Source organism: Bison bison, unplaced genomic scaffold (assembly GCF_000754665.1).
Source record: "Bison bison bison isolate TAMUID 2011002044 unplaced genomic scaffold, Bison_UMD1.0 scf7180017863888, whole genome shotgun sequence".
Taxonomy (NCBI): Eukaryota; Metazoa; Chordata; class Mammalia; order Artiodactyla; family Bovidae; genus Bison; species Bison bison.
The window spans coordinates 1110321-1125697 of NW_011494460.1; the positions used below are offsets into that span (position 1 = coordinate 1110321).

At 40.4% G+C, this 15377-nt stretch overlaps 1 protein-coding gene across 1 annotated transcript in view; it reads right to left on the reverse strand.

Moving 5' to 3' along the window:
* Positions 1-15377, reverse strand: part of HSD17B11 (hydroxysteroid (17-beta) dehydrogenase 11) — a 50063-nt gene that overhangs the window by 1908 nt on the left and 32778 nt on the right. The window contains exon 6 of the mRNA XM_010833783.1: positions 4591-4707. Within this exon, the coding sequence (XP_010832085.1) occupies positions 4591-4707 (117 nt within the window). The remainder of the gene's footprint in view (positions 1-4590; positions 4708-15377) is intronic.

Consider the following 15377-nt stretch of genomic DNA (forward strand, 5'->3'; position numbering starts at 1 on the left):
CTGAAATTCCAGTACTTTGGCCACCTTGTGTGAAGAGTTGACTCATTGGAAAAGACCCTGATGCTGGGAGGGATTGAGGTCAGGAGGAGAAGGGGATGACAGAGGATGACATGGCTGGATGGCATCACCGACTCGATGGACATGAGTTTGAGTGAACTCCAGGAGTTGGTGATGGACAGGGAGGCCTGGTGTGCTGCAGTTCATGGGGTCGCAGAGAGTCAGAATGCAAAAGTAGGAAGTCAAGAAACACCTGGGGTAACAGGCAAATTTGGCCTTGGAATACAGAATGAAGCAGGGCAAAGGCTAATAGAGTTTTGCCAAGAGAACCCACTGGTCATAGCAAACATCCTCTTCCAACAGCACAAGAGAAGACTCTATACATGGACATCACCAGATGGTCAACACCGAAAGCAGATTGATTATATTCTTTGCAGCCAAAGATAGAGAAGCTCTATACAGTCAGCAAAAACAAGATCAGGGGCTGACTGTGGCTCAGATCATGAACTCCTTATTGCCAAATTTAGACTTAAATTGAAGAAAGTAGGGAAAACCACTAGACCATTCAGGTATGACCCAAATCAAATCCCTTATGATTATACAGTGGAAGTGAGAAATAGATTTAAGGGACTAGATCTGATAGAGTGTCTGATGAACTATGGACAGAGGTTCGTGACATTGTACAGGAGACAGGGATCAAGACCATCCCCATGGAAAAGAAATGCAAAAAAGCAAAATGGCTGTCTGGGGAGGCCTTACAAATAGCTGTGAAAAGAAGAGAAGCAAAAACCACAGGAGAAAAGGAAAGATATAAGCATCTGAATACAGAGTTCTAAAGAATAGCAAGGAGAGATAAGAAAGCCTTCCTCAGCGATCAATGCAAAGAAATAGAGGAAAACAACATAATGGGAAAGACTAGCGATCTCTTCAAGAAAATTAGAGATACCAAGGAAACATTTCGTGCAAAGATGGGCTCGATAAAGGACAGAAATGGTATGGACCTAACAGAAGCAGAAGATATTAAGAAGAGGTGGCAAGAATACACAGAAGAACTGTACAAAAAAGATCTTCACGACTCAGATAATCACGACGGTGTGATCACTCACCTACAGCCAGACATTCTGGAATGTGAAGTCAAGTGGGCCTTAGAAAGCATCACTATGAACAAAGCTAGTGGAGGTGATGGAATTCCAGTTGAGCTATGTCAAATCCTGGAAGATGATGCTGTGAAAGTGCTGCACTCAATTTGCCAGCAAATTTGGAAAACTCAGCAGTGGCCACAGGACTGGAAAAGGTCAGTTTTCATTCCAATCCCAAAGAAAGGCAATGCCAAAGAATGCTCAAACTACCGCACAATTGCACTCATCTCACATGCTAGTAAAGTAATGCTCAAAATTCTCCAAGCCAGGCTTCAGCAATACGTGAACCGTGAACTTCCAGATGTTCAAGCTGGTTTTAGAAAAGGCAGAGGAACCAGAGATCAAATTGCCAACATCTGCTGGATCATGGAAAAAGCAAGAGACTTCCAGAAAAACATCTATTTCTGCTTTATTGACTATGCCAAAGCCTTTGACTGTGTGGATCACAATAAACTGTGGCAGACTGGTTCCAAATAGGAAAAGGAGTACGTCAAGGCTGTTATTGTCACCCTGCTTATTTAACTTATATGCAGAGTTCAGATGCTAAAGGCTCTTAAAAAAAGAAACCTGACACTGGAAAGGAAGTAAGAATAGGAACTAATTTTTAGAAACTATTAAAATGTTCCACTAAGATACCAAAGAAGCAGAACTGCTAAAAGAAAATGCAGACAATATACTTGGTTTTGAACATAGTATTGAAAAAGTTCTTTAACAGAAGAGCTTAAATTCCTTCCATGTAAATGAAGGAAGTGGCACCTGTGCCACCGTGTTCTTGTAAAGAATCGATGTGTTAACACAAAACGCTGGCTCGTGTTGGTGTAGGGCAGAAACCAACACAGTACTGTCCAGCAATTATCCTCCAATTAAAAATGAATAAATTACAAAACATATAAAATGCTGTAAACAGTGATGGACACATAGTAGGTTTAATTTTTTTCTCCCTACCCTACACTTAAGCCATACTGAGGAACTTGTCACATTCCAATGAGCCTGAGAGAAACTAAACAGAGTATGTAAGTCAGTGTAACTATATACAGACATCTGCTTAGATGGAATTAAAATAAGGTTTGAAAATTGAGCACCAAACATTCACATTTCAGAGGAAAATCAGGGTAATATTAATAGTAGTGATAATTACAATGATAATAGCATCAATATATAAATATGTATTTTTATCATATACTAGATATTTTAAATGCATTATTCTGTTTATTCCTCACAGCCCTGCAAAGTTTTGCTGTTTCCATATGACAGATGAAGAAACTGAGCTTCAAAAAAGTTAGATAACTCATCTATGTTCATGCAGCGAGCAAGTTGTAAAAACACAGCTTCATCTAACTCTAGAACACAAACTGTGAATCTCTATGCTAAAGGTCTAGGTAATCTTTATTTAATCAACAAACAGACATTTTGGTGCCTCCTATGTGACAACCTGTCTAGCTAATTCTGGTGGCTCAGTGGTCAAGGATCCGTCTGCCAATGCAGAGACACAGGAGACTCGAGATCGATCTCTGGGTTGGGGAGATCCTTGGAGTAGGAAACGACAACCCACTCCAGTATTTTTGCCTGGGAAATTCCATGGACAGAAGAGCCTGGAGGGCTACAGTCCATGGGGTCTCAAAAGAGTCAGACATGACTTAGTGGTTAAACAACAACAACAAACGTGTCCATTAACTCTTCAAAGTGTGAGGATACAGTGATGAAAACCAGGCAAAATTCCTTCTCTCAGAGTTATATTCTAAAGGACTGATCACTGAGCACTTATATAATACAAGTGTAATGTGAAACACTTCACAGGTTTTAAGTCATTTATTCACCAAGAAGACCCTGAAGCTTTACTACCTAAACTTTAAGGTAGTTTCAACCATAGTTCCCAGCAGAAGGGGCTTTAAAAGCCTGACACAAGCCACTTGTGCTTTTGATCTCTTGGTTTTTTTTTTTGACTCTCTGTCAGTAACTCTCAGTGTATGATCTTTGAATCAAATGCCTGCAACAACTGCCTGTTGAAATAAGAGATGTCTGGATCCCAACTTAAACACCTTATATTAAAATCTCTAGAGGTAAGATCCAGGTATCTATTTTTTAAACTGACTTCCCAAGTGATCTATGTCACAGAAGCCTGACTCTAGGGACAAGTGGCAAGAGGCTTTTTTCCCCCTCTGACCTAAGCCATCTCTTCTGTTTCCCCTTAACCAGCCTCATTGGCAAATAGCCTTCCAGAAAAGTAACGGGGTAATGTGTTATGAGACATTCTTTAAACCAGCATCTTGGCTGTACATTGGAATTGCTGGAAGGCTGTATCTCTCAGAGACCAGGCCACACTACAGACCATTTAGATCAGAATCTTGGGAGCAGGTGTCAGGTGTTGGCATTTTTTTAAAAGTCTCAGGTGAATTCTAATGGCACCAAAGTTGAAAGCTACTGCTCCAAAGAAATGCTTCTCATATTTGAATATGCATACAGATCACCTATGGGTCTTACTAAAATGAAAATTCTGATTTGGGGAATCAGGAGATTCTGTATTGCAAACAAACTCCCAGGTGATGCTGAGGCTGCTGGTCCATGGGCCAGATCTGAAGTAGCAAGTCTCAAGGGTCTCTAAAATTATAAAAGATAACTTAGCAATTCCTTCAGTATAAAAGATTACTTAGCAATATGCTTCAGTATAATTTTGCACAAAGTAAGAGCTTAGTGATTATCTGTTGTATATTTAAAATGAATGTCTAAAACTTGACTATGATCTCCTCGAATATCAATGTCACATTATTCCATTATATAATAACGCTTAAAAATTACCCTCCTTCATATGCATGCATTTATGATAGGACTTCCAGAAATATACAAACTTCTTTCTTTAAAAAAATATTTTTTAAAAACTTATAGAAATTAGTTGCCTAATTGCTATTGCAATTAACTAATTGCTATTCCAATCTTGAAGGTCAAAGTTGCTCAGTTGTGTCTGACTCTTTGTGACTCCATGGATCCGACTCTTTGTGACTCCATGGACTATGCAGTCCGTGGAATTCTCCAGGCCAGAATACTGTAGTGGGTAGCCTTTCCCTTCTCCAGGGGATCTTCCCAACCCAGGGATTGAACCCAGGTCTCCTGCATTACAAATGGATTCTTTACCAGCTGAGCCACAAGGGAAGCCTAAGAATAAGGGAGAGGGTAGCCTATCCCTTCTCAGTGGATCTTCCTGACCCAGGAATCGAACTGGGGTTTCCTGCATTGCAGGTGGATTCTTTACCAACTGAGCTATTAGGGAAGCCCATTCCAATCTTGCTTGAATGATTAACAAATGTGGTTTTAAAAATGGATGGCTTCCTTAAGCTTAACTATTGTTTTTATTAACTTAATCCATGTAATCGTACTGTATCAAATTCCTGGCTTTAAATCCAAGTGAAAACATGTAATAGAAAAATTTATCATGGGGACAAACATCACTGTCACTTACTTTTCCATCAATGACAAAAAGTTGAGAGAAGATGGAACAAAGATCATTTTCTGTTCAGTCAGGATCCCATCTATCAGCTTGTTTACCACTTCCTCAGGTTCCAGGGTGGGTCCCAAACTGAAACAGAAGTAGTCTTCAGAACCAAAACATTTCACTGAGCCTTCAGCTTTGGTTTGGTGCTAAACGAGTATGTTAAGTTACCATACAAACCATTACATAACTGACTTATAGTTAGCATCCAGCCCAACACAGGTGCTCAAAAATGGTATCTATTTTAGCAATAATAATAACAAAATAAAGCCACTTATTTAGCGCTTATAAGGGAATAGCAATTAGCCAAGATGGCAGTGGTCAGGCTCTCTTGCCCCATGCTCTCTCACTCGTGCCCCATGTTCTGTAAACAATGACTCTGCATGGCTATGGAACAGCTGAGATTATTTATAGCACTGCACACACACATCATGATGTACTCACTTGGCCACATGCCATCGTTGTTCTGTGTATCTATATAAGCACCACCTGAACAGCCCTTGCGGCTGCATCAGCCATCAGCAAATAAAGCATGTCTGTAGTTCCTAAGGCTCCTCGCATCTTCTTCCAGCTTCCTAGCTCACACCTTGCCTACCCTGGGTTCAGCAAACAGCAAGACAGTGCTTATTATGTACTGCATACTATGTTAAACATTCTACCCAGATCATCTCACTAAAGTTTTCCAACAACTCTACAAAGGGGAGATACTAGAGTCCTTATTTTGCAAATAAGAACTATAGGAATAACTAGGACTCGAATTAATTTCACTAGATTAGAACTGATAAATTTCATTTTTAAATTTCTAGAAGTCTTAGGAAAGAAGTCAGATTCCATAATATGTATTATTCTATTAAGACAGTTTAGTGAACCATTTCTGAAGAATCAGAAAAATTAAAACATAGGACTACGCCCAGCTCTAAGTCCTTGATCTCCATATGGAATCTTTATTAAGCCTTGTTTTAATTTTCAGCTTTGTTACTTAGCTCACGTTACATCTTTACTGTGTAATCATCCTGGCATATGTACTGCTGAGTAGATGCAGTCCCTAGAAAGTGACCTTGGTCATCTGGGTGTTGAAATAAGGGCACTTAGGCTGGAGTTGCACCAGAGTTGGTCCTGAGCTTTTAACATCTTATTAATGACTTAGAAACAAAAAGATGCATAATCAAATTTACTCACTAAATTGGCAAATGTCATCAAACTGGGTGACTAACATTTTGGGGGGCAGATTTTAACTGTGTGTGACTGGTTAAGTGGGACAAAATTAAACAAATTGAATGAGATTCTTTAGGAACAAATACAGAATAGCTCATTCAGAAAGAAGACGTACCAAAGTAAGACTGGGACAACTGGAAAGTGTAGCATGTACTTAAAAGTGAACATGAGGGGACTTCCCTGACGGTCCAGTGGTTAAGAATCCACCTTCCAATGAAGGGGACATGAGTTCGATCCCTGGTAGGGGAGTTTAGATCTCAAATGCCTCTGAGTAACCCAGCCAGCACACCACAAGCAGACTGCCGAGCTCTAGGGCCAGTGCTCTGCAACAAGAGAAGCCCTCACACAGCGACAAAGATCCAGCACAGCCAAAAAAAAAAAAAAGTGAGCATGATAACTGGATACATGCAGGAAAACAGAACTTAAATCACACGTGATATAATCTCTCATTCTCAGCATCGTGTTGTTGTTTAGTCGCTCAGTCGTGTCCGGACTCTTGTGACCCCATGGACTGTAGCCTGCCACGCTCCTCTGTCCCTGGGATTTCCCAGGCGAGAGTACTGGAGTGGGATGCCATTTCCTTCTCTGGGGACCTTCTCAACCCAGGAATGGAACTCGCGTCTCCTGCACCGGCAGGTGGATTCTTTACCACTGAGCCACCAGGAAGTTCATTCTCAGAATAGGTCATTTATTAGAATCCTGGGTTTACCCCAGGACCCTGGTGCAACAATATTACATATGAAATGCAGAGGAAATGTAATAATGAAAGTGATGGATTTTGGCTCAATAGAGGCACCAATGAAAAGCAATGAGAACTTAAAGAAGACTAAGCAGTCCTTTAGCCTGTGGGATTAGCAGGTAAACAGTGCCAAGCAGGGGGATTCTAGAAACTGAAGGATGTTTATGCCTAGAAAAGTGTTGAGAGGGAAATCCAAGCATATTGCAACCAGGCTTCCGTATCCACAAGCTCCATCAAATTCCACAAACACCTGTGTAAACGGGACTGCACGTATTCATTCACACTGTGGCCTTGCTAACCTACCAATCCAGTGATGTTGGACTGACTGAACCTCTTAGTTACTTGATCTCTTTACCTAAGGTCTTAGCCTCTGCCAGAAGAATTTTCACTGAATTTAAAGATTGTCTAATAGCATGATATTAAAAAGACTGTAAGAAAAGCCTTCCAGAAAAAATTCAGTTTCTTGGCAAAATCAAACCTAAATCATTAAAATGTCAGTATATGGAAATACTTTTTCCTCAATAGTCTAATGTTAACAAGAGTTGCAAATCCTATTAAATAAATATAGATAATGGATTTTGTTGAAACTATTCAAAAACACTTCAGGCCTATCTGTTGGGATGGAGAAGACGAATGCATGTGGGATCTTAAGAATACTTAGGAAGAAAGTATTTTCAGGTAGAAGAACTACCTGAGTGGTTATCTAATTTCACCACTTAGGTAGCTGAGTAATTTGGGGGATGACATCTCTACTCTTCAAAATTGTTTGGTTTTGTACTTAATTGGAAAAAAGGACATAATGCAGTGGTACCAACTGACTCTCCAAGGGACAGAGTTATCAGTTTTGTAGCATTTTCAGATTCTATGATATGAATACTCCCAACATAGTCAATTTCAAGTTACCAGCATGGTGTCACCAAAGGAATATAAGTTGTCTTCTGCACTCCACAGATAATATGATGGTTAAATGGAAAATGTACATATAAATACTTATAGAGTTGTATTATACAAATGTTACTTGTCACCTTCTTATATAACAACTTTTTTATGGTACTAGCCAATGAAAAACTAATTATTTTTCTGCGTGCGCTTAGTCACTTCAGTCGTGTCTGATTCTTTCCAATCCTATGGACTGTAGCCTGCCAGGTTCCTCTGGCCATGGGATTCTCCGGGCAAGAATACTGGAATGGGTTGCCATTCCCTCCTCCAGGGGATCTTCCTAACCCATGGATTGAACCTGAATCTCTTACATCTCCTGCATTGGCAGGCGGGTTCTTTACCACTAGTACCACCTGAGAAGCCCAATCTTTCTGTGGAACCCACAAAAGCTAAATTTTTAGAGAAAATAAATTTTGTTATGTATATTACACATAGGAGAATAGACATCTTAAAACAATGTATCAGAGCATCCAATTATTCTTGACAAATAAATCCAGATTATGTGGCATTGTTTATATCACTAATGGAAAAGAAAAACATATTTAAGGCAAATGCATTTAATTTAAAAGTATTCATATACCTAATAATAATGCCCCCAAATATATGAAGCAAAAAGTGACATAATTGAAGAGAGATATGGACAGTTTGAAAATAAGAGCTGGAGACATTAATCCTACTTTCAACAATGGATTGAACAAATACACAGACGATCAGCAAGAAAGAACTTCCCTGGCGATCCAGGGGTTGGGACTCTGCTTCTACTGCCAGAGGCCTGGGTTCTATCGCTGGTCAAGGAACTATTATCTCACACGCCATGAGGTGCAGCCAAAAATTAAAAACAAAAATCTCAAATCAATAACCTAACTTCCCAACTGAAGAATCCAGAGAAAAGAACTGACTCTAAAGCAAACAAATAAAGGAAATAATAAAGATTAAAGCAGACATAAATGAGAGAACAGATAACAATAGAGTCAATAAAACCGAAAGCTGGCTCTTTGAAAAGATCAACAAAACTGACAAACCTTTTTCGAACCAAGAAAAAAAGAGAAAGAGAAACCATTGAAATCAAGAATAAAACTGAGTTCATTACTGAGTTCACTACTACTAATCTTACAGAAATAAAAGGGACTATGAAAATATGATGAGTAACTATGTGAAGATTAGATAAGCTAGATTAAATGTACAAATTCCCAGGAACACACAAAGCACCAAAACTAACACAAGAAGGAATAGAAAACATGAGTAGCGTGTTAATAAAAGATCTTTAACAAAAGATTTAACAAAAGTAATCAAAAAACTCCCAGCAAAGACCAGCACTAGAGGGTTTCATGATGAACTCTACTGGAGTTTAAAGAATTAACACCAGTCCTTCTCAAAGTCTTTCCAAAGACAAGAGGAGAGAACTCTTCTCAACTCATCCTATGAGGCCATAATAACCCTGTTACTAAAGCCAGAGAAAGATATCACTAGAAAACTACTACCAATATCTCTTCTGAATACAGATGCAAATATACTCAACAAAATACCATCAAATCAAATATAGCAATAAGTTAATGTAATATGCCATATTAATAGAATGAAGGATAAGCCCACATGATCATCTCAATATGCATGGAAAAAGCATTTAACAAAATCTAACAGTCTTTCATGAAAAAAAATCACTCACCAACCCAGGAACTTAAGGGAACTTCCTTAACCTTATTTTTCTAAGCATTTGTACAAGGCAGTCTGATCTGTATAACCAGAGTGAAACAGAGAAGATAATAGGAGTTATTAAACATGAAAAGATGACTGTGAGCCTTTCTGATAATCAAAAATATACGATCACATAGAAGCGCTGTCTTTTCCTATCATAGTGGCCAAGACTAACAGCGCTGGATCACTGAAAAAGCAAGAGAGTTCCAGAAAAACCTCTACTTCTGCTTTACTGACTATGCCAAAGCCTTTGACTGTGTGGATCACAATGAACTGTGGGAAATTCTGAAAGAGATGGGAATACCAGGCCACCTGACCTGCCTCTTGAGAAACCTGTATGCAGGTCAGGAAGCAACAGTTAGAACTGGACATGGAACAACAGACTGATTCCAAATAGGAAAAGGAGTAAGTCAAGGCTGTATATTGTCACCCTGCTTATTTAACTTCTGTGCAGAGTACATCATGAGAAATGCTGGGTTGGAGGAAGCACAAGCTGGAATCAAGATTGCTGGGAGAAATATCAATAACCTCAGATATGCAGATGACACCACCCTTATGGCAGAAAGTGAAGAAGAACTAAAGAGCCTCTTGATGAAAGTGAAAGAGGAGAGTGAAAAAGTTGGCTTAAAGCTCAACATTCAGAAAACGAAGATCATGGCAGCTGGTCCCATTACTTCATGGCAAATGGATGGGGAAACAATGGAAACAGTGGCTGACTTAATTTTGGGGGGCTCCAAAATCACTGCAGATGGTGACTGCAGCCATGAAATTAAAAGACGCTTGCTCCTTGGGAGAAAAGTTATGACCAACCTAGTTCAGTTCAGTTTAGTCACTCAGTCGTGTCTGACTCTGCGACCCTATGAACTGCAGCACGCCAGGCCTCTCTGTCCATCACCAACCCCCGGAGTCCACCCAAACCCATGTCCATTGAGTTGGTGATGCCATCCAACCATCTCATCTTCTGTCGTCCCCTTCTCCTCCTGCCCTCAATCTTTCCCAGCATTAGGGTCTTTTCTAGACAGCATATTAAAAATCAGAGACTTTACTCTGCCAGCAAAGGTCCATCTAGTCAGGGGTATGGTTTTTCCAGTAGTCATGTATGGATGTGAGAGTTGGACTATAAAGAAAGCTGAGCGCAGAAGAATTGATGCTTTTGAACTGTTGTTTTGGAGAAGACTCTTGAGAGTCCCTTGGACTGCAAGGAGGTCCATCCAGTCCATCCTAAAGGAGATCAGTCCTGGGTGTTCATTGGAAGGACGGATGTTGAAGCTGAAACTCCAATACTTTGGCCACCTGATGCAAAGAGCTGACTCATTTGAAAAGACCCTGATGCTGGGAAAGATTGAGGGTGGGAGGAGAAGGGGACGACAGAGGATGAGGTGGTTGGATGGCATCACCGATGCAATGGACATGAGTTTGGGTAAACTCTGGGAGTTGATGATGGACAGGGAGGCCTGGCATGATGCGGTTTGTGGGGTTGCAAAGAGTCGGACACGACTGAGTGACTGAACTGAACTGAACTGAATATTCAAAGTTGGCAAAGGTGAGAGGAATGGACACTTTATACCCTGCCAGTGGGAGGATAAATTAAAACAATCCTTCAGGACGGTAATCTAATATATCAATCAAAAGTAAGTTCCTACTTTTTGACCCAATAATTTGTTTCAAAAAAATAATTATAATAAGATGGTTGAATGTTCACTGCAGCATTATTTACAACAGCTAGGACAGGGAGGCATCCTAGATGTCCATCAGTAGATGAAAGGATAAAGAAGCTGTAGTACCGATGCACACAGAATATGACTCAGCCATAAAAAGGAATGCATTTGAATGAGTGCTAACGTGGTGGATGAACCTAGGGCCTATTATACTGAACGAAGTAAGTCAGAAAGAGAAGAACAAATATCAAATATTAACACATACATAGGGAATCTGGAAAGATGGTACTGATGAGCCTATTTGCAGGCCAGCAACAGAGATGCAAACATAGAGAACAGACATGGACACTGGGGAGGGGGTAAGAAGGAGACGCTGTGACGAATGGAGAAAGTAGCATGAAAACATATACACTAACATAGGTAAGACAGATAGTAGGAATTTGTTATGTGACTCACGGAACTCAAACCAGGCCTCCGTGACAACCTAGAGTCGGGGGATGGGGTGGGAGGTGGGAGGGAGGCTCAAGAGGGAGTGGCCATATGTATACTACGGCTGATCCATGTTGATGTACAGCAGAAGCCAACAAATTTGTAATTATCGTTCAATTAAAAATAAATTAAGAAACAAATAAAAACAAGGGAAAAGAAAAAAATAAGATGGTTGGAAAGGCAAGCAAAGATACACACACACTTACATATACACATGTGAATATATAACCACATAATGTGTATATGCATATGTATACACGCACACAAAAATATGCATTTATTGCAATAACGAAAGATTTGAGATCTAAATGCCCCTCAACAGAGAAAATTGCATCCAAGGATCATTAGGCTAACATTAAAAAGAATAATGTGAGACTTCCCTGGCAGGCCAGCCATTAAGACTCTGAGTTTCCACTGTAGGGGGTATGGGTAGGATTCCTGGTCTGGGGACAAAGAACCCACATGCCACACAGTGTGGCCAAAAATAAAAATAAAGAAACAGTAAGGTAAGAAAAAGGAAGAGAAAGGTAGCTCTTTGGGCTTCCCTGGTGGCTCAGACGGTAAAGACTCTGCCTGCAATGCAGGACACCAGGCTTCGATCCCTGGAGTAGGGCATGGCTACCCACTCTAATATTCTTGCCTAGAGAATCCGGTGAACAAAGGAGTCCAGCGGGCTATAGATCTTGGGGTTGCAAAGAGTCGGACATGACTGAGCACATGCACACAAGTTAGCTCTTTATATATCAACACAGAAAGCTAACAGCAGCATATTGTTATCAGCAAGGTAGCTTATATAAATAGTATGTATGTTTCCATGTACCAGAAAAAGGAAATCAATTAGGAAGTGTAGACGCTTTAAAAGCAATGAAGCTATTTCCAATGAAACAATATACATTTTAAAATTAATGATTCTTGGGGAAAAACTTCAATGAAAAATTATGTTGAAAAAAGAAAGCTAGGAATAGAGCGGCATTTGGAGTCAGGGACCCCGGAAAGAATTCCAGTCTGCCATTCTGGGACTGCGGAACCTTGGGGAATTCTCTTAACTTCTCCAAGTTTCAGTTTCTTTGTCCATAACATGGGCAGATTGTTAAAAGGATTAGAGCTGGGGGAGGAAACCTATGGTGTGGATCCAAGTCAAGTTCTCCCGTCTCAAAGATCAGAGGTAATTTATGTCAGGTATGTAGACCTAGTAGGGTACCTGGTATTTCGCAGGCTTTCAATGAAAGGTGGAAAAGTGAAAGCTGCTCAGTTGTATCTGACTCTTTGTGACCCTGTGGACTGTAGCCCGCCAGTCTCCTCTGTCCATGGAATTCTCCAGGCAAGAATACTGGAGTGGGTAGCCTTTCCCTTCTCCAGGGGATCTTCCCAACCCAGGGATCAGACACAGGTCTCCCGCACTGCAGGTGGATTCTTTACCGTCTGAGCCACCAGGGTACCTTGTATTTAGTAGGCTTTCAATAAAGGCTTTTAATAAGATGATTTCTTGATATCCAAGTGTATTTATTTTTTAATTAACTGATTTATTTATTTTTGGCTGTGCTGGGTCTTCATTGTTGCGAGGGTTTTTTTCTCTGATTGCAGAGAGCAAGGACTCCTCTCTAGTTGTGGTGGTCGGACTTCTCATTGCAGTGGCTTCTCTTGTTGCGGAGCACGGGCTCTGGGGTTTGTGGGCTCAGTAGTTGTGGCTCTGGGGCTCTAGAGCACAGGCTCAACAGCTGTGGTGCATGGGTTTAGCTGCTCTGAGGCATGTGGGTCTCCCCAGATCAGAAATGGAACCTGTGTCTCCTACATTGGCAGGTGGATTCCTTACCACTGAGCCACTGAGGAAGCCTAATAACCAAGTTTATTTAGCAAAAATAACCGTTAGCTGTCAAAACACTTACTTGGAGCACCTGGTTACACTTAATTCCAATAAACCTCAGATTATGCTACATTATAACCCTCACAGTAAAACAGTTTCTTTGCAGTGTGTTAGATATGTAAATATAATAACCAATAAGCTACATCTTTGATGTGCCTTAAAAGAGAATTTAAGTTCCAACATTAATATAAAAAAATTATTCTGAACTGGTCCCTTAGAGGAGGATTGCTTCCTTTTTTCTCAAAGCCTTGTCCCTCTGCAAAAAAAGGAAATTTCAATCTGAAACTCAGTTCTGCCAATTACAGTCAAGTTACTTGATCTCTCTAAGCAAAGTACTGTTGATGAGGTTTAAGAAAACTAGAGATTTTATTTAGTGTTCAAAATACAAACTGAAGTAAGAATTTTTCTGTCCTCTAATTAGAGCTCTGCTGGAGCAAGCAGCGGTTGTGTGATGCTGGAGCGAGTTTGGGCAGCATAGTTTGGCCCAAGGTAAATAGCAGGAACACAGCTCCACCCATCAACAGAAAACGGGATTAAAGATTTACTGAGCATGGCCTTGCCCATAAGAGTAAGACAGTTTTCCCCACAGCCAATCCCTCTCATCAGGAATCTTCCATAAGTCTCTTATCCTTCTCCAGCAGAGGGCAAACAGACTGAAAATCACAATCACAGAAAACTAACCAATCTGATCACATGGACGACAGCCTTATCGAACTCAATGAAACTATGAGCCATGCCATGTAGGGCCACCCAAGACAGACGGGTCATGGTGGAGAGTTCTGACAAAATATGGTCTACTGGAGAAGGGAATGGCAAACCACTTCAGTATTCTTGCCTTGAGAACCCCATGAACAGTATGAAAAGGTAAAATGATAGGATACTGAAAGAGGAACTCCCCAGGTCAGTAGGTGCCCAATATGCTACTGAAGATCAGTGGAGAAATAACTCCAGAAAGAATGAAGAGACAGGGCCAAAGCAAAAACAACTCCCAGTTGTGGATGTGACTGGTGATGGAAGCAAGGTCCGATGCTGTAAAGAGCAATACTGCATAGGAACTTAGAATGTTAGGTCCATGAATCAACAGGAGATGGCAAGAGTGAACATCAACATGTTAGGAATCAGTGAACTAAAATGGACTGGAATGGGTGAATTTAACTCAGATGACCATTATATCTACTACTGTGGGCAAGAGTCCCTTGGAAGAAATGGAGTAGCCATCATGGTCAACAAAAGACTCTGAAATGCAGTACTTGGATGCAATCTCAAAAACAACAGAATGATCTCTGTTCGTTTCCAAGGCAAAGCATTCAATATCACAGTAATCCAAGTCTATGCCCTGACCAGTGATGCAGAAGAAGCTGAAGTTGAACGATTCTATGAAGACCTACAAGACCTTTTAGAACTAACACCCAAAAAAGATGTCCTTTTCATTATAGGGGACTGGAATGCAAAAGTAGGAAGTCAAGAAACATCTGGAGTAACAGGCAAATTTGGCCTTGGAATACAGAATGAAGTAGGGCAAAGGCTAGCAGAGTTCTGCCAAGAGAACGCACTGGTCATAGCAAACACCCTCTTCTAAAAACACAGAAGACTCTACACATGGACATCACTAGATGGTCAACACTGAAATCATATTGATTATATTCTTTGCAGCCAAGGTCAGCAAAAACAAGAGTGGGAGCTGACTGTGGCTCAGATCATAAACTCCTTACTGCCAAATTCAGACTTAAGTTGAAGAAAGTAGGAAAACCACTAGACTATTCAGGTATGACCTAAGTCAAATTCCTTATGATTATACAGCGGAAGTAAGAAATAGATTTAAGGGACTAGATCTGATAGAGTGCCTGATGAATTATGGACAGAGGTTCATGACATTATACAGGAGACAGGGATCAAAACCATCCCCAAGAAAAAGAAATGCAAAAACGCAAAACGGCTGTCTGGGGAGGCCTTACAAATGGCTGTGAAAAGAAGAGAAGCAAAAAGCAAAGAAGAAAAGGAAAAATATACCCATTTGAATGCACAGTTCCAAAGAAAAGCAAGGAGAGATAAGAAAGCCTTCCTCAGTGATCAGTGCAAAGAAATAGAGGAAAACAATAGAATGGGAAAGACTAGACATCTCTTCAAGAAAATTAGAGATACCAAGGGAACATTTCAT